We start from the raw sequence: 23,968 nt of genomic DNA, 5'->3' as shown, positions 1-23,968 counted from the left end.
TACCTTTCAAACACAACTTAATAAAAACACATATGTATTCAAACATCACGAAGACAAGATATTCAGCATTGCAAAGCAAACTATGGCATAATGATTAAAGCAGGGAAAGCTTTAAACCACTTTAGAAAGTTAGGTAACAATATTAATTACCATTGTTGTTTACAGAAAGAGTTTATTATTGTCATATGTAAGAAAAGGCAGTCAGCTTGAATATAAACTGTATCTATGCTTGGATTCTCATACTGTGGTATATTTACCTTTCAAATTATAATTTACAATCTGATAAAAATTCTAAACAAAATAATGACAATCCATTAGTGACCTCAAATCTCATGAAATTTTACTGTCAATTAGCAAACATAGATGACTTTAGAAAAAGTATGACTCTTACAGTACAGGTATGTCCTGAATTATACAGATAAAATAGGAGCAAATTAAAATGGGAATTACATTCAAACTATTTTTTCCCTTTAATGTCACTAGGGTTATAAAAGCAGTAAGAATAAAATCTAACGTTAAGGTAATAATAAATACTAATTTCAGAATAATAGTTACCGTGGGGGCAAAACGGTTGGGAAGTGGATGCACAAGCAGGGAGGGGTACACAATAGGCTTCAACTGTATAGGTAATATTTTGTCATGCTGGAAGATAGGCATGTGGGTGCTCTTCTTATTTCTTTATATTTGAAATATTTCATAATAAAATACTTTTAAAAATCTGATATTCCACTTGACATTTCTATTCTTTTTAAAACATAAGCTTTATGACAAATTGTAATTGACTGTAAAGAATAATCATTAAAGTAATGGTTATTCCTTAATCAATAATTAAAATTATGCTTTCCCTAAATGCTACTTGACGTTTTGAGTATAACTCCTCTCATCTTTCACAATCACAAATAATCCTACATTTATAAAAATTTTTGTTTTGAGATTATATAATTCTGATAGATTTCTAGAATTCCTGCCATGCCAAGCTATCATTTAACATTTCAAAAATACAATCAGACTGACGACTGAAATACCACATTGCACCCCTCAGCTCCAACATGAGCATTGCCGAATAAGTTACTCTTAATTTAAATATGAATTATGTTCTCCAAACAGTGAGTTAAACATCCAAGAGCAAAAAAATGGTGGTTAAAACAACATGCCTTCTAAAACATTTATTTTCCACTCAGTGATTATAAGCTTGCATCTCCTTATCTTTCATGAAGTACACTGTCATTAAGAGATCAATGCTACAGTGAACTCAAAGATAAAAAGTGCATCTTTTATCTTGGCAATTACAGCTTCAAACGGAAGAGTTAATTTTCAGTGCATGCTACCAAAGCATCAAAGACAATGCAGAGATTAAAAAAAGTAATAACAGGTTTCTAAGATATGGAAGGTCAGAGGTCATATTTTGAATGTAAGTTCTAAAACCAATGAAACTGAAAAGTTTCACAATCAGAAACTAACTCTACATCTAGTTCTTGATACAGTTTCCTGAGGAAAGAGCTAGTGTTGTATTACTCTTCTTTTTATCTCCAAAACCTAACAGTGCATGGCATGTGGTAAAAGCTCAGTTAATACATATTTGACTAGGCAAGATAAATAAAATAATTTCAGAATTAAGACCGGATTTGTATTCACAAGTTATGATTTCTGAAAATAACTTAGGAGCCTCAATTTTTTTTAGAAAAGTCATATCCTGAAATATGTTAACATAAAAGATATTTTATTTGGAAAGTATGAATATCTAAATTTATGTCTGGGTATTTTTAACATATAAAACGTGGAATATTCACAAACACGTTATGTATAACAACATTACAAAAGTCAAATTTTGTTTTTAAGCCAGGGTAGAATTTTCCTATCACAAGCCTATACCTAAGGCTTGGAATAAGAGGCACCTAAATAAAGATTTATTTTCAAGAGATAATACTGACGGTTAGATGTTTCATTTAAAATTTAAAATACAGGCAGACCTTGTTTTATTTTCCTCATTTCCAATTTACTGTGCTTTGCAGATAATGTGTTTTTTTTTTTTTTTTTACAAAGTGAAGGTTTGAGGCAACCCTACATCGAGCAAGTCTATTGGCACCATTTTTTCCAAAAGCATTTGCTTATTTTGTGTCTCTGTATCACATTTTGGTAATTCACCCAATATTTCAAACTTTAATTATGGTATTTGCCATGGTGATTTGTGATCAATGATCTTTGATGTTACTACAACTCACTGAAGGCTTAGATGATAGCATTTTTTAGCAATAAAGTATTTTTAATTAAAGTTTGCAGTTTTTTAGACATAATGCTACTACATACTTAATAGACTACAGTATAGTGTAAACAAATTTTATATGCACTGGCAACCCAAAGAAAATCATGTAACTTGCTTTATTTGCAATATTCGCTTTACTGGGGTAGTCTGGAATGCAACCCGCAATATCTCTGAGGTGTGCCTGTAAATCAAGTCATTTAAGATGTTCAATACATAAGCAAAAAAGTTGGGGCGGGGGGGGGGTCTATTCACATTACAGCCAGCTAAGATATAAGGTGAGAAAACACGAAAAAGAAGACAGCAAAAGCGAAAGAGAGCACAAAGAGTGGGAAAGAGAGGAAAGACTTAAAAATGTGAAGAACTAAGGACCAATCGAGAGGAAACAAAATGGATAGAAAACTTATGGAGGAAAACAACCCCCTGAAAGAGTGAATGGAACAAGACTCATAAGGAAACAGCAACTGATAGACACAGAAAGAGAAACACGGTCAGAGGAAGCAAGGGGGAAGGGGAAGAGGAAGGAGGAGAGAATTCGTACAGAAATGCCAGTGGCGCTGTCCCATGAGGCTCATCCTGTTCTGTGGTCCGCTTTGGGCAAAGGGAATCACACCACCTGTCAAACCCTGCCCTGCTCGTGGAAACTGCACAGTCGTCTAGTAACTTTCCCAGCCTTCCACACCAAGAGAAATTATTTCAGATTTTAAACTTTATTTTCTAAAAGTGGAAGGGGAGTAATTTTAAAACGACATTCTTAATGTTTCAAGTATAAATGAAGGGCAAGCATTTTTTTTTTAACGTAGCAATGTCAGTAAATTTATAGTTATACCGAAAGACACTCTGAAACTGACTGGCCCTATTTATCAAACTATGAAGGAAGTGTCATTCCACTACTGAGTTTTCTATTTCGTTATTCTGGACCTGGAGGTTTTTATTTTGCTTTGTTTTTTTTTTTTTAACCAAATTCTAGTAGTCTTAGTGCAAATAATAAATACTAAGAAATAAAACAAGTCTTAGGAGACAGTTACATTTCAATTAATCATAGATGTGTCTCTCACCCTCACTTCTCTTGAATTACTCTCTAATTCACTCCACTTGAACTTGCAATACCAATACCCAATGCTGCAAATTTTCTGACCCTGGATGAAATGTAACAAAACAGACCTCAACTTATTTACATGCTTTCCTCAGAACTTAAACCAGTTACTCCTACTCTACACCAATGCTTTACCTACACTACATGGAATCACCAAAGAAAAGGAAAAAGTTACCTGATCTCTTAGGAATCTTTTAAAACTAACTCACAACTAGTCAGCTATGAACTAGGTAACCTAACTCATTTAGTCACCAAAGGTTAAATCAGATTGAACCTAATGACTTTATTTTTTTTCTAAAGTCTTTATTGAATTTGTTACAATATTCCTTCTGGTTTATCTTTTGGTTTTTTGGCCATGAGGCATGTGGGATCTTAGCTCCACAACCAGGGATCGAACCCACACCCCCTGCATTGGAAGGCAAAGTCTCAACCATTGGACTGCCAGGGAAGTCCCTGAACCTAATGACTTTAAATCGCCTTTCTCTCATCTCTAGAGGACAATTTCATTTCATATACACAAACTAGGGAAATACATAAAATCACCTCCTTTAATCAAAGTAAGAAAATGTAACTTATATTTGCAGCACTATCATTTGCCAAGGATTGAACTCATTTACTCATACCAGTTTTTTAGAGAGTGGAGGTATACATAGCCATTTGTGTATGTGTGTTTGTGTGTGTGTAGTGGTGGTGGTATGTGTGTGTATTTATTTATTTCACACACTGCTTATTTTCAATCCAACATTTAAAAGCATAAGCATTGTCAAGAGTCTCCCCTTTCTTGTTTCAACAGAAAGAATGAAACCCTAATCTTTACACCCAAGAGTCACATTTTGATCTATTTCCAAGAGGTACCACATCTTTCTTAAGGCCTGCTATATTTTCACTGACGATTTTTAAGGCCTTATTGTGTTTAAAGACAATACACATGAATGATGTCATCTTTTGCTATCTGCCCTAGGGATCTGATGATATTAAGTCAGAACTACTGTATGTGGACAATATATCAGAGATACAGCACTCCTAATATATCTGCATTAGCCTTTATTGAAGTCATTGAAAATTCCATGCTGATCATGTGAGTCATTGACCACAGATACCTCACACTTTGGGAAATACATAAAATTAGATATCATAGACCATGACTACAATCTTTTTTAAGATAAAAATAAAATTCTGGAATACTAGTTATTAAAAAGGACAACATATAACATTACCAGCCAAGAGAATCAGACAAATATTTCACAAATTTATATTTTTAAAAAATTACTGTGTTATTTATAGAAAAAGTAGCCATAACGAGTTTTCTTTCCTTTTTAGTAACTTCTGCCTAATGTGCTCTCACACAACAAAGGAGATTAGAGTATCAGACTGGGTCACATTATAGAACTAAAAAGGAATGGAAATCACAGTGAACAAAAGGACTACAAGACAGAACTTACACACACTTGGGCAAGGAGATATCATCCACATCCTAAATAAATAGCTTTGAGTGTTTAGCAAATTGTACTGTGACGATATTAATGCTTCATGACCTTCCATAGCTTATAATTAGAACTTTAAAAACAAAAACTTAGTTTGACATGTGGACAGAAACAGGGTGAGAACGGAGATTTGGGGGGAAGTTACAGAATTCAATAGTAAAAACCAAAATCCAGGTGTTTGTTTACCTTCTTATTTAGCCAGTGCCAGAGCTTGAGGATGGGGGGGTAAGGTGAGAGAGAGAAGATAACAACAGGGGCATATCATTAGAGAATACAGTAATAGCATGAAAAGGAAAGAAAAGAAAATCATTGAGAGCATGAGGAGGAAATTATCTCAGACAAAGGAAAAACTGGAAAAAAAAATTGTAATGCATTAACAAAGTTTTTAAATCAAGTGAATGTAGCAGTCCTTTAAGATACACGATTGAAATGATGATAACCACAAGCTTTGTTGGCAATTCAATAATTAAAAATACATAAAAATAACTTGAATGCTTATAGGCTTGAACTTTCACACCAAATTCCAAAGATCAAAGTGATAGTTAAGATTTTTCACATATCATGCACCAAAAGGATTTTCAGTCCCTGTATAAACTAATTTATGTTCATAAACTACATTTTCATTGAACTTTGTAGTTATAGCTTTATAATACTACTTATTTCACATTTCCTAGAGTAAAATATTTCAGTGCTCATTTGGAACAGTGAACACCTGGCGAAAAAGCAGACATATCCAAGATTCTGATCAGATTTGGTACATTTCCTTCCATTTCCAATTTTTTAGGCACACATTTTTCTACCATATATAATATCCTTTTTTCACATCAACATTATGTCATCTACACCTCACAATATTTAGCACTATAATATCTCATGCTGATTAGTGGATACATAATCTAAAAATCAGTAAACATAAGATTTAAGGCATTATTAGTGACATAAAAAGCATAAAAACTAAGACTCATAATTTCATCAGAGTAACTAAATGCTCTTTGCAGAGCTTTCCCTAAAGTACACCCAATACATGTTTAGACACATACTTAAAACAATCTCCTGTATGTGGATCATTTCAAAAACACTGGTCCAGTCAATTGCAATTAAACAGAAAAATAGATTTATTCCCCAAAGCAGGAGCCCACATATATTATTATACTACACAGAACATAATTTTGACATCAATTATAATTATTCAGTTTGAGAGAGCCATTTATTCTGGTATGTATTACATATAACAGAAAATGCTAGTTTTATTCATTTTACTGTCTCTCTTCCTTAAGAAGGACAGATTGACATATAAATCAGAATAAAAATGAAAAATTTTTACAAGGCTACTCCATAACAAATACTTTTCGACACCCCTGGAACTTCAACTGACACAACTGTAGAGTTTTCCTAAATGAAGGGCTCCAAATACAAGTACATGGGAACACTGAGAAGGGGATTCAGTTTCTATCCCATCCGATAGTACTAAGACAGAGAAATTAATTGAAGTAAGAGTTACCCTCTTTAAACAGTTTGAAGTGATAAATCTGCTCTACTGAGATAAAGCTTCACCTTAATCAGGGAGATGTGATAAATATGTTGAAATTTGTGAGAAGTTTTAGATTCTTTCTTATTTAAAAAATTGAAAAAAATTAATAAGAACACAATAGGCAAGTTACAAAAGAAAAATATAAACAGCCAATAAGCAAATAAAAGGATGGTCAACCTAATTTTTATTTATTTTTTTTTTTTTTTATTTTTTTTTTTTTTTATGCGTTACGTGGGCCTCTCACTGTTGTGGCCTCTCCCGCTGCGGAGGACAGGCTCCGGACGCGCAGGCTCAGCGGCCATGGCTCACGGGCCCAGCCGCTCCGCGGCACGCGGGATCCTCCCAGACCGGGGCACGAACCCGCGTCCCCCGCATCGGCAGGCGGACTCTCAACCACTGCGCCACCAGGGAAGCCCTAATTTTTATTTTTAAAATTTTCAAATTAAAACAACACTGAGATACTTCTCTTTACAAAACTAAAATGGACTTTTTGTTACACTATAACATCCAGTGTTGGCAAGAGCTCAACGAAATGGGCATTCTCACATGTTGCAGTGGTGGGAATTGAAACTGGCAAACTTTCTGGAAGACCATCAGGCAATATGTAAAAAAAATGTATCCCCTGCATCTCCTTTAACTTCCTCCCCCCTCACATGAACTCCAGTTACTGTTCTCATCTATATCTACATTTGTTTCAACTAACAGTGTTTCTCAACTGTAAGTCATGGATGCACCTGTTAAAGGAAGCAGTCACTAGCCCTGTGATGACGTCCAGGTTGCACAGCGTGGCACATAAAAAGGCCTTCGTGATCCAGTCTCACCTGACCCTCCAGCCTTGCCTCCCACTAATTACCATTTCACACATCCCAGCCATTGCCATTTTCCTGGTGTTCGCTAAGAACTCATGCTATGCGAGTCTCTGTGCCCTTGCACTGCTCCATCCACCTGCTCTTCTTGCCATGTCTACCTAATAAACTCCTGCTTGTGCTTCAAAATTTGCTCTGTCATCACCTCTGCTGCAAAACCTCTCCTCTCCCACCGCTCTCCGACACTGAGTCACTTCTTGCTCAGTACTACCACTGTATCCTGTACACACTTCTCCTCCCCAAATTAAAACAACAGCTTAACACTTATATAGAGCTTACTGTGTACCAGATGCTGATCTAAGAATTGTACATATATTAACTCATTTAACTCTCACAACCATTCTATGAGGTATACCTGCTATTATACTCATTGTATTGGTAAGAAAACCAAGGCACAGAAAGTTTAAGAAACTCATCCAAGGTCATATAGCTAATAAGTAGAACAGGGATCTGAATCCAGAGTTTGAATTCAGAGCCTATGCTCTTAACCACTAAGCCTCTGTATCTAACTCGGCCTCTAAATTTTAAGGGGTTGCTATCTCCCCACCAAACACAGCTTCTGTACCTAGTTTTCCAGGATTCATCTGATTTTCCCTAAGACTTAGCATAATATCTGACACATGAGAATTTTCCCAAAAATATTCACTGAACTGAGCCACCACCTGGCTATATAATTTTAGGCAAGTCACTTAACCCCTCTAGATTTCAATTTGGTCCTTATAAAATGAGAGAGTTGAGCTAGGTGCTCCTTGTCTCCCATTTTTAAGATGTAAAAATACTAACACAGTACTTACTGAAACTAAATCTATCCCATCCTTATATAAACCATAATTCTAAACTTTAAATTTCATCATAGAATTAGACATTAAATGTGCTATCCACAAATAAAACATAAATACCAATATACCATAAAATGGAATATTTTAGACAATGAAATACATAAACCCCATTAAAATAGCTCAAGTTCTTAAAATACAATACCTTGCTATCAACTTTCAACAAGAATTTTCCAATCCCGATAATTGGCCATGGTGCCAGGGCTTCCTGCCGCTCCTTCAGGAAGTGCTCTATAACCTGCCACCACACCAAGCAGCGCTTCTCCAGGAAGTTCACAACGCCAAAGTGAATAACGAGCTTTTTGAGTATCCATACTATAAGGAAGATGAGAAATACACACATAAAAAAAGATAGAGATTACAAAGTTTTAACATGAATAGGTTCCTCAATTTCATATAACTTCCTAAAACAGTAAAGCTAGTGCTAAAACACTGGGTTTTTTTTTAAAAAAAAAAAGGAGAAGGGAGAGAAGAAAGTTCAAAATATTCCAAATTCATGTAACTGGGACAATTTTCACACAATCCCCACCCACCTATATTCCTCCTTCTCTGTGAAGTCTTAATCCTTGAAGGGGTCAGGGATTCACAGCCTATATAAACATAAGATACCCTGATCATGAAGATTTCAGTGACTACAATCTTGGCCCCTCACGCCTTACCCTTCCAGGGTAAAGAATACTAACCCCTGACATGTCCTAATCTCTTTGGCTATTAGAGCCGCTCTTGCCAAATTTTGTTCTTTTCCTTAGATGTTTCGTGTTTAGTGACCAGAGGAGGATAAGGTATTCCACATGCATCATGATTATACCACTGCAGGGCAACATGTTCATTTGTTTCTATTTCTCTACTCGATGCTGCTCTGTACATCTGAATCTCTTACTGGGGTTCGGTAGAGAAGCAGGGTGAGTACGAGCAGGGCTGTCACAAACAGCTGTGTACTATGTAACTTCAGTGGGAACCACACAGACTACAATGTGAAAGTACCCCTCTGCAGGTGGGCAGTGTGGTGGCCCTTCAAACAGAGGTTAAGCCTTCTGTTAAAGGCCAACTAAGAAGGTGGAGGGACTAGAAGGAAGTGCTATTCATCTGTGAGGGTTGCCTTGAAGTCTGGACCCTAGATAATGGATCCCAACCACTATAATTTCCCTAACTCAAGGGAGTTTTGTGTCATTAGTCCTGGCCTTATAATCTAACAGTTCACAGTTTACTATTTTGAACCATAGGTTAGTGTTACATGCCAATTCAACAATTCCTTCATCAGCATTTTTAAATCTCTGGAGAGGTCCTAGGAAAGCTCCTATGGTCTCAAGAATAAGACCAGGGTAATTAGAGTTGTAAAAACTTTTAAGGGGCCACCTTGTTCACAGCCTGCTCTCCCTTTTTATTTAAAAAGACGGTAATCCCGTGAGCCATGGCCGCTGAGCCTGCGCGTCCGGAGCCTGTGCTCCGCAACGGGAGAGGCCACAACAGTGAGAGGCCCGCGTACCACAAAAAAAAAAAAAAAAGACAGTAAAGTTATCTCAAACATAAAAATCCAAAAGTTAAAGAAAAAAGTCTTCCAAGGCAAGACAAGATCATAATTAACCAATTACCTGCAATAGGCACTGGCAGCAACTGTACAATCCACAGGTTCAACCAGATCTGGACTCCAACAATGGCCCAAAGGAGAGACACAAAGTAGATATCGCTAGTTTTCTTCTTTCTAAGAAATGTTCCAACTTCAGGCCTTTGTCTGCCCAAGGTGGGTGAAGGGGAGGAGGGTGAAGCAGATGAGGACAGTGTTGGAGGGGGTTCTCCTCTGTCCACGGTTTCTGTCCCTGAAGAGGGAAAGAAAAAAAAAATCCCCCACATATTAAAAATAAATAATTTATAAGTTATAAATAATAACATTAATAAACAGTAATACAGAGCAATTAGCTAGGCTATCCTAGTTTAAGCTTTCAAAATGTATTCTGACAGTATGATCACATTGGGTTAAAAAAGAAAAAAAGACTTGGATGTATGCTTGCATGTGCAATGAAAAAGGTGTGGAGAATTAATGCTGTGTTTACATCTAAGGAAATTAAGTTTTTTGGGGAGTAGGGTTGAGTATGAGAAATGTTTTACTTTTCACTTTATAGACGTAACATTGTTCAAGGTTTTTTTTTGTTTGTTTTGCGGTACGCAGGCCTCTCACTGTTGTGGCCTCTCCTGTTGCGGAGCACAGGCCCCGGACGCGCAGGCTCAGCGGCCATGGCTCACGGGCCCAGCCGCTCCACGGCATGTGGGATCTTCCCGGACCAGGTCATGAACCCGTGTCCCCTGCATCGGCAGGCGGACTCCCAACCACTGCGCCACCAGGGAAGCCCTGTTCAAGTTTTCTTATGACATATATATCATTTATATTTTTATGTATATCATTTAGACAAAAAAACTAAAGAAAAACACAAGACAAAGTAACTGAGAATTATAATTAGCCCATCAAAATTACCCAAACTATATAAAGCAACAAATATTAACATACAGAATTCTTTATTTAAAAATTCCTCCTGGGCTTCCCTGGTGGCACAGTGGTTGGGGGTCCGCCTGCCGATGCAGGGGACGCGGGTTCGTGCCCCAGTCCAGGAGGATCCCACAGGCTGCGGAGCGGCTGGGCCCGTGGGCCATGGCCGCTGAGCCTGCGCGTCCGGAGCCTATGCTCCGCAGCGGGAGAGGCCACGGCAGTAAGAAGTCCGCGTACCGCAAAAAAACAACAACAACAACAAAAAATTCCTCCTCTTTTAACTTTACAGTAGATGTATTTATATATATTTCTGAAACAATATGGCTTTTCAGAGTCATTTTACCTAAATGGAGCCAACTGCTCTTACAAGAACCAGCCAGGGATTTGCAGCATATCTTTCTCTTAAAATTAGATATGAAAAATGACAGACTGCTGGGGATAAGGAATTTTCAAATACAGGATATCACACTCAATTATTTCACGAGGCACTGTTTTCTAACAACGCGACTACTATTACATTTCACTATTACTCAGAATATACCGTGATGATGGAAATGCGTAAGATCCTAAAACCTGCATTTTGCCTTCCATAAAAAAAGTTAATGATAAAAGTATACCATACCATGTTTCTTAAACTCTAGGTTAAAAAAAACCATGAGGGCTTCCCTGGTGGCGCAGTGGTTGAGAGTCCACCTGCCGATGCAGGGGACACAGGTTCGTGCCGCGGTCTGGGAAGATCCCACATGCCGCGGAGCGGCTGGGCCCGTGAGCCATGGCCGCTGAGCCTGCGCGCCTGGAGCCTGTGCTCCGCAACGGGAGAGGCCACAAGAGTGAGGGGCCCGCATGCCACAAAAAAAAAAAAAAAAAAAAAAAAAAAAAAAAAAACCATGAACACCCCTAATCTCAATGCCCTATTTGTCCCATTGTCTTTACATATTTTACATAGTTGTATCATGTTCCACTTATGACCCTTCCCACTTTCTCCCTTCAGTTGAATGTCAGCTCCAGGAGAGCTAAGACCTTGTCTATCTTGCGCTCCCCTCCACTGATTTCCTAGCACACACAATAGTAACTGACATATGGAACGTACTCACTAAATATTTGTTCTAACAATGCCTTCCCTGTTATTTCATAATTTTCATAAGTAACCACACAGTAACCTTCTGAGCGTTATGTCATAATTTCCTTAGTGTTTCTTTTTAATGTTAAATGATTAGTTGTGAGTACATTTTTACTACTGATATAACTAGCACCATGGTAAGTCAGCCCACCTCACCAGAACAAACATTCTACCCTGAGGTTTGGGGCTAAAGCACAAGCTAATTATAACATGCTTCTGTTTGACCCTACTCTCTGAGTATCTTCCTAATTTGGAAACTTCACGTTGGTGGGTGTGGCAGATATTTAGAAGAACAGTAAGTCCATAACTAAAACATCATCCCCTTTCCACGTTGAAAACATGATTCGATGTGCAAGAAAAATAACATTTTCCTACGACCCCAAATGCCTTTTTCTTAGCTGATCCCTTCTTTTAAGACTTCTCTGAAGTCCATTCTTCAAAAATAGCTCATGAAAAACATTCCTTAGCTCCCAAACCTCTGGCACTAACAGACCTCCTGGCACAGACAGCGAAGGCCTTTTACATTCCTGAATCCTGTGCAAGTACAGTGTGACTTTAAATCTGGTATAAACCTATCAGCTGGATCTTACAGGAGCTTTGCATGCAGAACAACCAGAGGCTCTGTTTTAAGGGAAACAGTCAATATACTCACAGCATGAGGCATGCAAAACAAACTTTGAGAATAAAAGCAAGAAATGCCAGAGAAGTGAATGACTGGAAGATGGAAAATAAAAAACGAAAGAGCTGGAGAAAGGCAACAACAACAACAAAAGCAACATAAAGAGTCAGAGCAAAGTAGAACAATGGAGGAGAACTGACAGTTGCAGAAGAAATGGAAAATATAAGGACTAAGTAGGAGAAAATATGGACAAAGGTAAATAGGACACCAAGAAAAGAAAAATAACACGAAAGTGAGAGAGAGTAACAAAAGAAAAATAAGAAAAGCACTTTTTTTAAAAAAAAGAAAGAATGAAGAATCAAGATAAGAAACCTAAGAAGATAATTAAATGTATGAAAAAAGTGATATATGAGAACAAAGATGAGAAGGAAAAAAGTGTAAAAATAGGAACCAGAGAGAAGAATGAAGGACCAGCAAGTAGCATTTTGTGGTGCTAGTGTCTTTCTTAATTTTATGTTCTACATATATTTCATTTTCCGGAATATTTTGAAGGCACTCCTTCATAACGTCAGTCACCTGCAGGCTGGGTAGAGGGCTGGTCCTCAGTGCTCGATTCATACCCTGTGATGGAGATGGCCAAGGTTGCTAGAGTAGAAGCTGCCATGGAGATAACTTGCCCTGGTAACTCTGCTCCTGTAAAACAAGCATGCATTTTTTAAAACTTTTTAAAGGCAATGGACAAAATGGGAAATAACCTGCAAACTGAAACATACTCCTAAGTTTTCAACAGCAATAAAACAAAATGGTTATTACTGACCCACCAGACCAGTGGTTCTTCGCCAAGGGAGAATGCTTCAGAATCAACAGGCTACTGTACAGCACAGGGATCTCTACTCAGTACTCTGTAATGACCTATATGGGAAAAGAATCTAAAGAAGAGTGGATGTATGTATAACTCATTCACTTTGCTGTACACCTGAAACTAATGCAACACTGTAAATCAACTATACTCCAATAAAAAGAAAAAAGAAAAGCAACAGGAAAGTCTGCTAAAAATGCAGGTTCCTGGACTCTCTATGTATCTCTCTCATTTGGGAACTTGATGCTGGTGCACGTGGCAGATAGTAGATCTATAAACGTGGAGTGCCACGCTTATATTTTTTTTACTTCACAGGTTAATTTTACTGCACATCTCTGTTGAAATACACTGCCACACCAAGTCTGTGAGCTTCTTGAATGCAGACTTACTTTCCTTTGTATTACTAGCTCCTAGCACAGCATGGAACAGCCCATACTTGCTCTCAATGACAACATTCCATGAGTGAATATGCAAATGTATGGGTATCATGCAAAACCATATACAGTTGATCCTTGACCAACACGGGTTTGAACCGTGCAGGTCCACTTATACACAGATTTTTTTCAATAAATATAGTATCTGTATTTTTATTTTACAGATCTTTAAATTAACTAAGTGTGGGGAAAAGTTTTTGTTCGATGAGAGATCACAACATGTGGAATCAAAAGAACTAGGATTTGGGCTTCCCTGGTGGCGCAGTGGTTGAGAGTCCGCCTGCTGACGCAGGGGACACGGGTTCGTGCCCCAGTCTGGGAGGATCTCACATGCCGCGGAGCGGCTGGGCCTGTGAGCCACGGCCACTGGGCCTGCGCGTCCGGAGCCTGTGCTCCGCAACGGGAGAGGCCACAACAGTGAGAGGCCCGCGTACTGCAAAAAAAAAAAGAACTAGGAGTTGAATTCTGATTCTACCCGAACTGTTTCAGCTTCCTGCCCTTGGGTGAGTCATTTATCAATTCCTTTGTTTCTGAGGCAGAGACAGGAGCTCACAGATTTTTGACTGCATGGGGGAGTCAGTGTCCCTAACCCTGACATGGTTCAAGGGTCAACTGACTATCTATAAAGTACATAATTCAACACAGGCGAAATCTACCACTTGAAAATCTAAAAGATCATCACTACCCTGTTTCACGTTACAGGTTCTCATGTTAAGTTCCTAATAGGTAGTAAACCAAGTTTAACCATTTGCACGAGATTCGAAACAAACATTCACTGGTCAATGAGGTCTGTCTATAATGGTCAGCCTTTAATTTGCTATGGCAGACAACACAGACTAGCTCACACAACACCTCGTTCTAGTGTGCTTTCTTGTGCCCTAGAGACTGGAAAGCTAAGGATTGTATTTCTTGGACTCCTTTGCAGCTACAGTTCCACATGTGATACAGCAGAACACTTGTGCAGGCACGCCTGTGCAGACTTGGAAGCCCTAAGTGACTCACTGTAACTTGGAAGCTCTCATGTCAAATACAGTCATATGGTTTTTCTGCAGGTACTTAGCAGAAGTTCCAGAGGTTCTGCTGTCTGATCTCCAACTTTGTGGCAAGCAGCAGCAGCTGTGGCAATTCTGCTCAAACAGTCCTTTGGCATCGTTGAGCATTTCTCCTGGTTGCATTGCTTCTGCATGTCAGATCCAAGCTTAACTGTCTGGTCCTTCCAAAAATTCTGTATGTACAAATTCTTTATACTAACCAATACCTCTTTCTATTTAGACTAGCTGGCATGGATTCCACTGTCCAACTGAGAATGCTGAGTGTTCTCAGTCACCAAATCATACGTACGCCCACACTCATGCAGCTGGGACCTCTGGGTAGGCCAATATTCAACGTGACAACATAAAGCTCTGCCAAGCCAATGAAAAGAGCCATGACCTTCGGAAGGTCAACGAATTACAGCTTCAGATAAACTCTGCACACCCAACAAATTCAAGGCTGGCCATCTCCTAGAGGTAAGCAGGCCAGGGGTCTGAGATGGCTCTTCGGTAGCCTCAGCCATCAGGATCAAGCACGCTCATCTTGCTCAGTCATATCCTATCCCTCCTCTAATAAATGCCTCTGTAACCTGAAAGAGGTTTAATTTTTAGGCAATCCAAGAGAAACTCAAACTCATGATCTGGAAAGAGAGCATAAGCTAGATATCTGGATTGGAACCTATTCTCCTGGCCTAGGTATCTAAGGTGCTTTTTTGATGCCAGTAAGAAAACAAGGGCTGACAGAAAAACACAGTGTCTTTCATGTCTTACATGTTTCCATAACTTACTGTACTGAATGCTGGGGATAAAAACACAGACCCTGCCCCCATGGAGCTGAGTGGAAGAGACAGATACGAATTAAAGAACCATACAGATAAACGAATGTATACAAATTGTGATGATTGCTATAAAGGAAGAATACTGGGTATTTTATGAGCTCCTAACAGAAGATATCTGACTTAGTCTGGAGAATCAGGAAAGACTTCTCTTTAAGAAGTAAAAATGGGGACTTCCTGGGCAGTCCAATGGTTAAGACACCACCCTTCCAATGCAGGGGGCGTGGGAACTAAGATGCCACATGCCATGAGGAGTGGCCAAAAATAAATAAATAAATAAAATAGGGTTTTATTAAAAAAACAGAAAGTTTCCCAAATGATTCTTAAAAAAAAAAAAAAAAAGAAGTATAAATGAAGCTGACATATAAAGAATGAGGAGGAATTAACCAAAGGAAGGTAAGTAATAATATTTTGGATGATGGAAGCAAATAGGAAGGCTGTAAGTGAAGAAACTGGTATGTTAAAGACAGTGAAAGGTCAGTGTGTTTGGAGCACAGTAGGAAACTGGTATCAAATAAACAAAGGCTGGAGATGGTAAGCCAGATGATGCAAGTCACAGAAGACCATACCAAGGACTTCAGTCTTTATCCCAAAAGGAGTAGGAAAGCACTGAAGAGTTTTAAATAGGATAATTTTTTTTACTGAAATGTTATTGAGATAATTGTAACATCACATGCAGTTGTAAGAAATAATACAGAGAAATCCTGTGTACCTTTTATCCTGTCCCCACCACCCCGCAATGCTAATATCTTTCAAAACTGCAGTACGCTACCACAATCAGAGTATCAGCATGGATACAAGATACAGAACAGTTTCATCACTGCAAAGATCTCATGTTGCCCTTTTATGACCACATCTCCCCACTCTGTAAATAAATAATCAGTTTTGAGATATAAAAAGATCATTCCTACTGTTTGGTCAAGAACAGATTAGAGAAGACCAAGAGTAGGTAGAGGGAGATAAGTTATTGCAGTATTACAGGCAAGACATGATGACAGCATGGTCTGCAGTGGTTAACAGGAAAGATGTTGGGAAAGCGGCTGCATTTAAGAGACATGGAGTAGTCAAAGTGGACCAGACTTGGTGACAAAACAATAAACGGTTCAACGATGACCCCCAAGTTTCCAGATTATGATCAGACAGAGAACATGTAGGGGAAATGGATGAAGATTTTGGGTATACTGAAGTTCTTTTTAGACTTCCAAATAGAAATTTAAACACAAACTGATTACATCAGAGACCAGAGAGGTCTTAGGTTCCTGTGTGCCCACAAGAGATTTCTTGGGGTCCACTCAAGAGAAAAGGTTGGGAACACCTAATGACTAATGGCCTGGGACAGCACAGTAAGGTGGGGAAGGGGGAGGCTTCCAATCAAAACTCAAAGGGCTTCCCTGGTGGCGCAGTGGTTGGGAGTCCGCCAGCCGATGCAGAGGACGCGAGTTCGTGCCCCGGTCCGGGAAGATCCCACATGCCGCGGAGTGGCTGGGCCCGTGAGCTGTGGCCGCTGAGCCTGCGCATCCGGAGCCTGTGCTCCACAACGGGAGAGGCCACAACAGTGAGAGGCCCGCGTACCGCAAAAAAAAAAAAACTCAAAGAAACAAAGTATTCTCTCATATAAGAGTAAAGACTAGTTCAGGGTCCTCAATTACTAAACCTACCTCTTCACAAGTAATTTAATGAAGTGGTAACTTATCCTTGAGAGAGTCAGAGAAAGAAGTCCCCTGATGGTTAGGTAGCTCCAAAATAATAAGATCATTTTATAGCTCCTCAAATACGGGCTTTCAGTTTGGCTGCATTTTGGCTTATACTTCTCAACTCCCACTGAGCGTTCATTCATTCACCACACAGGTGACTAGGCTATGTTGCTGGGATGAGAGACTAAGTTAAGACCCTAGTCTCAAGCTCAGTCTAATACTTAAACTATCAGTTATGATTCAGTATGTTAAGAGCTAATATAGATGTAAGTGTAGAATATTTGGGGAGCACCGAGGATAGAAACCTAACCCATGCCTGGGAGAACAGAGAAGAGTTTCCAAAGGGGCTATCTGACAAGAATGGTAAAAGATGCCATCCTTTAAATCCATTTAAGCAAGTTAGATAAAGAAGACAGAACAAGTTTAGCTTGGGGAGAAAGGAAGAGGCTGGTATCTTAGAGGACAGAGGTAGAAAAGTTTTCCAGAAAGACAAAAAAGCAGGTGTAAAGACACAAAGGCAAGAAAAAGCAGAGCGTGCTGTTCAAAGAGCTCTAGGAAGTCGAATAAGGATGAAACACAGGGTACAATGGTAAGAGTGGAGAGACAGGAGGATACAGAGGGAGAATGGGACCAGAGAGAATGGCACCTGTGCTCATACTTACTAGGCACAGGGGCAGTACAATTCAGTGGCTGGAATCACAGGTGAGGAAACAAGAATGCCCAGGTTCAAATCTCAGGTCTACTTCTTACTAGTTGGGTGACCACAGGCAGGTTACTTAGGATCTAGATGCCTTAGTCTCCTCAAGTGTAAAATGCAGCATACAGAAATTCCGATCTCACGTGAGGATTAAGTGAAACAATACATATAAAATGCTTAGAACAATGCCTGCTGTGTAGGACTCAACAGAAGTTAGCTCAATAAATGATATTATTATCACCATCACCTTTATCAAAACTGTTGGCTTTGACAGGATAAACTATAAGCACAAGCCACTAGCACTCCTACACTATTTGCCTGTACCTCTCATCCCCTCCCTGCTCTGTACTACAGCCGGTTTCCCTAAGCCTTATCCTTACATTTTTAGATCTCCCCTCAGAGCTATGCGAAACATCTTACATACAGTCATCACTGAAAGACCTGAGGAAAAGTTAAGATCAACAGATTAAATCTTCACAACTACGGTTTAAAAACTTTCTCCAACTTGCTGATATCACTAAAATATACAATAAATATTTAATAAGTCTTAGCTAAATCAATGAAAACTACACAGTATCATCCTAGTTAATACACAAATGATTCAGCAAATTTTCAGAATGCCTGAAACTTCACAAAGCAACGAAAGGAACAGCACACAGAAAAAAATCAAGAGAGTATTTGAAAATTACGGATATAAGATTTGGCAACTGCTCTTACTCATCAAACAGATATGTACTTGAATGACTTCTGTACTTCAAAAACCCCAAGGCTTTGGGCAGAGAGATGATCAACTAGACAGAAGAATGCCAGGACCCGGAATCTAGGCAGACTCATGGTACTGGGAAAAAAGCCCCAGCTAAAAATAGGCACATAGACAAGGGAACATAATCTTGGGAGCCAAGAACTATAAACAAAGAAAGGAAAGAACATCCAAGGTTTCAAGAGTCAATCTACCCAGGGAAAGGGCCAGTATTTTTTTTTTTTTTTTCTGGTACACGGGCCTCTCACTGTTGTGGCCTCTCCCGTTGCGGAGCACAGGCTCCAGATGCACAGGCTCAGCGGTCATGGCTCACGGGCCCAGCCGCTCCACGGCATGTGGGATCCCCCCGGACCGGGGCACGAACCCGTGTCCCCTGCGTCGGCAGGCGGACTCTCAACCACTGCGCCACCAGGGAAGCCCGGGCCAGTATTAACTGGAGGGCCAAACAGCAGGAATCCACACATGTCCAAATAAGCAGACCACTGACATTAGCAGCCTAGCACCAGGGGACAGAAACTCATACCCTGGTATAAGAAATAGATCACATGTTCAGATAATATCTGTTGATATGGCTAAGTCAACAATGGGCAAAATAATTTTTTTTTAATAATAGAGGGAAACATATTTTGAAGCCAGTCTAGATAAGGAGATACTTGATCTACTTTGTTCTCTTTCACAGGAACAGTTGAAGTTACCAGGAACACACCCAAAGATGCTTATTGGAAGGAGGCCCTTTACATCAAGTAAAATCTCCCCAGCATGTAAAGTTCCCTTTGAAGAAGGCTTCTGTTTCCATTACTAATGTGGAAAATACATCTCCTCCTCAACAGCTTCTAGTATCACTTCACTGTACTACTGGTCAGTAACAGGGGTCTGGATATGGACCACTAGGAGTTTCTCTAGGTCTATTTAACTGACAGCGGCAGAATTGGGGAATGACAGACAAGCAGTAAGAAATTTTACTTTGCGCTTTTTCTTCCTCCAATTTGGGCTTAACTGGACCAAACTTGTTCATTCATATCACATGCTATCCCAAACAATTAAGACAAGATGAAGCCTTCCTCACCAAGGTATTTCTGATCACTCATAAACAATTACCAATGTTAAGAGGATCAGGCCCAGGTGTAATTGCCTGTACTTCTCATCCTGGGTGTCCTGGCTATTAAAGATACATCTGACACTTGTTTGCCTAGCTTTAGAAGAAGCACTTCTCATACTCATAGTAAACGGCTCTCTGAGTCTAAGTTCCTTCACCTGTAAAACAAGTATAATACTAATCTCACTGGTATACTATGAAAATTAAATGAGATAGCATGTTTTAAGAGTCCTCCAAGGCCTCATGCATAGGGGGGACCAACAATGCTTATGTTCTTCCTTTCTCACAGGCCCGGGGAACACACCAAAGCTGGATTCCAGGTTTCTGCCAAGTTAAGACTTCTGGGGCCCGGGAGGCAGAGAAGCTGGGTGCTGTGCTTGTGGTAAGCCACCGGGGCCAACATGAAGACTGAAGGAGCTGACAACTACAACTGAGTGCAAGACGGATCCACAGGGCTTCCCTGGTGGCGCAGGGGTTAAGAATCCGCCTGCCAGTGCAGGGGACACGGTTCGATCCCTGGTCCAGGAAGATCCCGCATGCCGCGGAGCAGTTAAGCCCGTGAGCCACAACTACTGAGCCTGCGCTCTAGAGCCCACAAGCCACAACTACTGAGCCCATGCACCACAGCTACTGAAGCCTGCATACCTAGAGCCCGTGCTCCGCAACAAGAGAAGCCACCGCAGTGAGAAGCCCGCGCACCGCAACAAAGAGTAGTAGCCCCTGCTCGCCGCAACTAGAAAAAGCCCGTGTGCAGCAACAAAGACCCAGCACAGCCAGAAACAATAAATAAAATAAAATAATAAAATAAATTTATTAAAAAAAAAAAAAGACACATCAGCAGTCGATACTTTTTCAGGATGGCTGATGCTTGTCAAAGAGCCTGGTGAAAGGAAAGAACACTGGACGTAGGTTAGAGTCAAGGACGTAAGCTTAAATTTTAGCTCCACCAGTCACCTGTGGGATTGTGGGCAATCACAATGTCAGTTAACCTGTTATTAAATGTCTTCATCTGCAAAATGGAGAAATCTACTTTACAAGGTTGTGGGGGGAATGTTTTGTTTGTGGATTAAAAAAGATAGTACACTTAAAAGCATGGTAGACACTTAACATTTTTCCCTACATTAACTTGAGGTTCCAGGAAATACCAAGTAAGAGTTCCTAGGGTCTAAGAACTGAGTAAGGTCCCTGGGTTCAGAAAGAACCACTGAAACTAACTCAGCAATGATACATAAGAAGTTTTCTGGATCTAGGAACTAAACAAATTCATGCTTTGAAGTATGATGACATCCAAAGGATTAATTCTGTGCATCCAGCAAACCACAGATTGTAAAAAAGCAAAAGGTTCAAAGCTCATAGAGAAAGACATAGAGAAAGATGCCTACACAAGACTAGGTTACAAGAGCAGTCCTACAATGGGACAGTGGAGGTGACAAGGAAGGAATAAATGCACACAATGCCATGGCAGTACACTGAAGCATTCCCGTGCCTAACTATATTACAGTGACATCTACAGGAGGGAATTGACAATAAAAAAGGGAAAGGTTGTCCCAATATGGCTTGAGTTCTGCTGCCTAAAAGAAACAAGGTACTAGGGGCAACAGGAAAAAAATATTCAGAAATTTAGAAAAAAAATGCTTAAACAAATTTATCTTATGATGAGGATTATCTATACTAGAAGTCCATAAAAAGATTCTAAATCAAGAAAAACCTATTCTGAAGTAGGCTGGAATAGGAGTAAACAAAACAAGGAAAACCAACATTTCCAAATCTGCTCTCAATATTTATTCTGTGTCTCTATGACTTCCTTTCTTGTAATAGTCTGGAATACAAATACCAGAAATCTGGGTTGCATGCCAACACACCACTATCCTGGGCTTATGGGGAATAATAATCAAACACAGTCTTCTTTTTCCCCAAGCTCAATACTTGGTCTTAGAACTCCTGTCCTCACGGCTCCCTAGGCTGCCATCGCCAGCTGACTAGAATTTATACCCAAGAGAAAATCCATCTGAAACCCCTGGTTTAGACCTACTTTATTCATATACTTGCAGTAAAGTACTTACTTAGCCCTGGACAAAAGCAGTCAAAAGGACAAAACTGTCCTCAAAATATTAAAAATAGAACTACCATATGATCCAGCCAATTCCATTTTAGGATATATATCTGAAGAAAACAAGAACACTGACTCGAAAAGACATATGTACCCCCATGTTCACTGTAGCATTACTTACAATAGCCAAGATACAGAAACACCCTAAGGGTCCACTGATGTGTATACACACACACACATACATATATATATATATATATATATATATATACACACACATACACACATGCGTGCGCGCGCACGCACACACACACACACACACACAGGAATATTATTCAGCCATAAAAAAGAATGAAGTCTTGTCACTTGCAGCAACATGGTGGACCTCAAGGGTATTATGCTAAGTAAAAAGGGTCAGAGAAAGACAAATACTATATGATCTCACTTATATGTGGAATCTTAAAACAAACAGCAGCTCAAAGATACAGAGAACAGACGGAGGGCTGCCAGAACTGGTGGTGGGGGTGGGATAAATGAGTGAAGGGAGTCAAAGGCACAAACTTCCGGTTATAAAATAAACAAGTCCCAGGGATGTAATGTGCAGCATGGTAAGCTATTGTTAATAACACTTTATTATAGACTTGAAAGTTGTTAAGAGAGTAGGTCTTAAGAGGTCTCATCACAAGAAGAAAGTTTTTTGGTAACTGTGTAAGGTGACAGATGTTAACTAGACTTATTCTGGTGATATATACAAACATGGAACCATTATGTTGTACACCTGAAACCAATATAATGATATATGTCAAATATACCTCAATTGAAAAAAAAGAGAGAGAGAGAGAATGCCAGAAGAAAAAAAAAAAGGAGAAAACTGTCCTGGGGTGAGGGGTGAAGGATAAGCAGAGCTGTCTGAACCACTACTATTAGGGGAAAGGGGAAAAGAAAGAGACAAAGCTTATCAGAGGAACAAGTGGAAACCACCAAGCTTTCTACAGTAGTTGCCAAAACAGGAAGTTTACTTCTACTGGTTCGATATATAACCGCACAGTCTAACAGATTGTGACCAGAAAGAGAGGCTGAGCAAAGAAAACTTAGAAAGACAGCAAAATATAAAATAAAATCTTTTTTATTTTCTACTCTCAGATAAGTAATTAAAGTTTCTTTGTTTCAGATAGTTATTATAAAATTCTAAACAAATATTTATGAATACAAGATGTCTTGGGGCTTCCCTGGTGGCGCAGTGGTTGAGAGTCCACCTGCCGATGCAGGGGACACGGGTTTGTGCCCCAGTCCGGGAAGATCCCACATGCCGCAGAGAGGCTGGGCCCGTGAGCCATGGCCACTGAGTCCGCGCGTCTGGAGCCTGTGCTCGGCAACAGGAGAGGCCTCAACAGTGAGAGCCCCGCGTAACGCAAAAAAAAAAAAAAAAAGATGTTTTACAACTGTCAGACACTACTCATCTACCAAATAAAATAATAAACAGCAACTTAATTTTAAAAAACTTCTGTAATGTAGCTATACACATACACGGAAGTGCCACAAATAGCCTTGTGATTAGCATGAAAAGGAGATGTGAAAAATAACATTGCAGAAGTATATTCATGGACATAGAAAGGTGCTCGTGACATAAGTTTAAAATGCAGTTTACAAAACAATTTCACTATGATCCAGTTTTCTTGTGTCTTAAAAAGTCCAAAGGCATAAAAGTCATTAGTTAACATTTTGGTATAATCTGTGGGCAGTGGGATTTTTAATGATTTTTCTTTTCTTCTTTTTGTTTCTCTCTATTTTCTAACTTAACTGTAACACACTGGTATTTGAGAACTTTTTTTTTCCTCTAAAAAATCTTCTGCAATTAGTAATTTGCTCTTGTAGTTTATGTATAACTATCAGAAAGAAGCAAGGGACAAATGTCAATTACTGTGTGCTATTCAAACCTACCTCTCTGCTCACAGCCATTCCCACGTGGCTGGCTAACTAGAAGTCCAGTCTGATGATCTCAGAACAGTGACTATATCTGCTCCTGCACCCCACCCCACCACAACCCCCGTACAACTCATTAGAAACCTGTATGTTTAACAAAGCACTCTGGATAAAGGCCACGTGCAACCAGGGTACCTCAAAAACAATCTTTAAAAAAAAGATTATTTTAAAAGGTTAAAATAATCTTTTAAAGAATAACCTTTAAAATAATCTTTAAAAAATAATCTTTTAAAG

General features: G+C 39.3%; 1 protein-coding gene across 3 annotated transcripts in view; it reads right to left on the bottom strand.

The window, feature by feature from the left end:
* TMEM245 (transmembrane protein 245) overlaps nucleotides 1–23,968 on the bottom strand; it is a 107,570-nt gene that overhangs the window by 69,875 nt on the left and 13,727 nt on the right. For all 3 annotated transcript variants that reach the window (XM_032635914.1, XM_032635913.1, XM_032635915.1), the window contains exons 4-6: nucleotides 12,871–12,987; nucleotides 9,666–9,890; nucleotides 8,219–8,388 (exon numbers count right to left, since the gene is read on the bottom strand). In XM_032635914.1, the coding sequence (XP_032491805.1) occupies nucleotides 8,219–8,388; nucleotides 9,666–9,890; nucleotides 12,871–12,987 (512 nt within the window). The remainder of the gene's footprint in view (nucleotides 1–8,218; nucleotides 8,389–9,665; nucleotides 9,891–12,870; nucleotides 12,988–23,968) is intronic.

This window comes from Phocoena sinus, chromosome 6 (genome assembly GCF_008692025.1).
Source record: "Phocoena sinus isolate mPhoSin1 chromosome 6, mPhoSin1.pri, whole genome shotgun sequence".
Lineage (NCBI taxonomy): Eukaryota > Metazoa > Chordata > Mammalia > Artiodactyla > Phocoenidae > Phocoena > Phocoena sinus.
The sequence above is the reverse complement of the archived record's forward strand: the minus strand, read 5'-3'. Positions and strand labels throughout refer to the sequence as shown.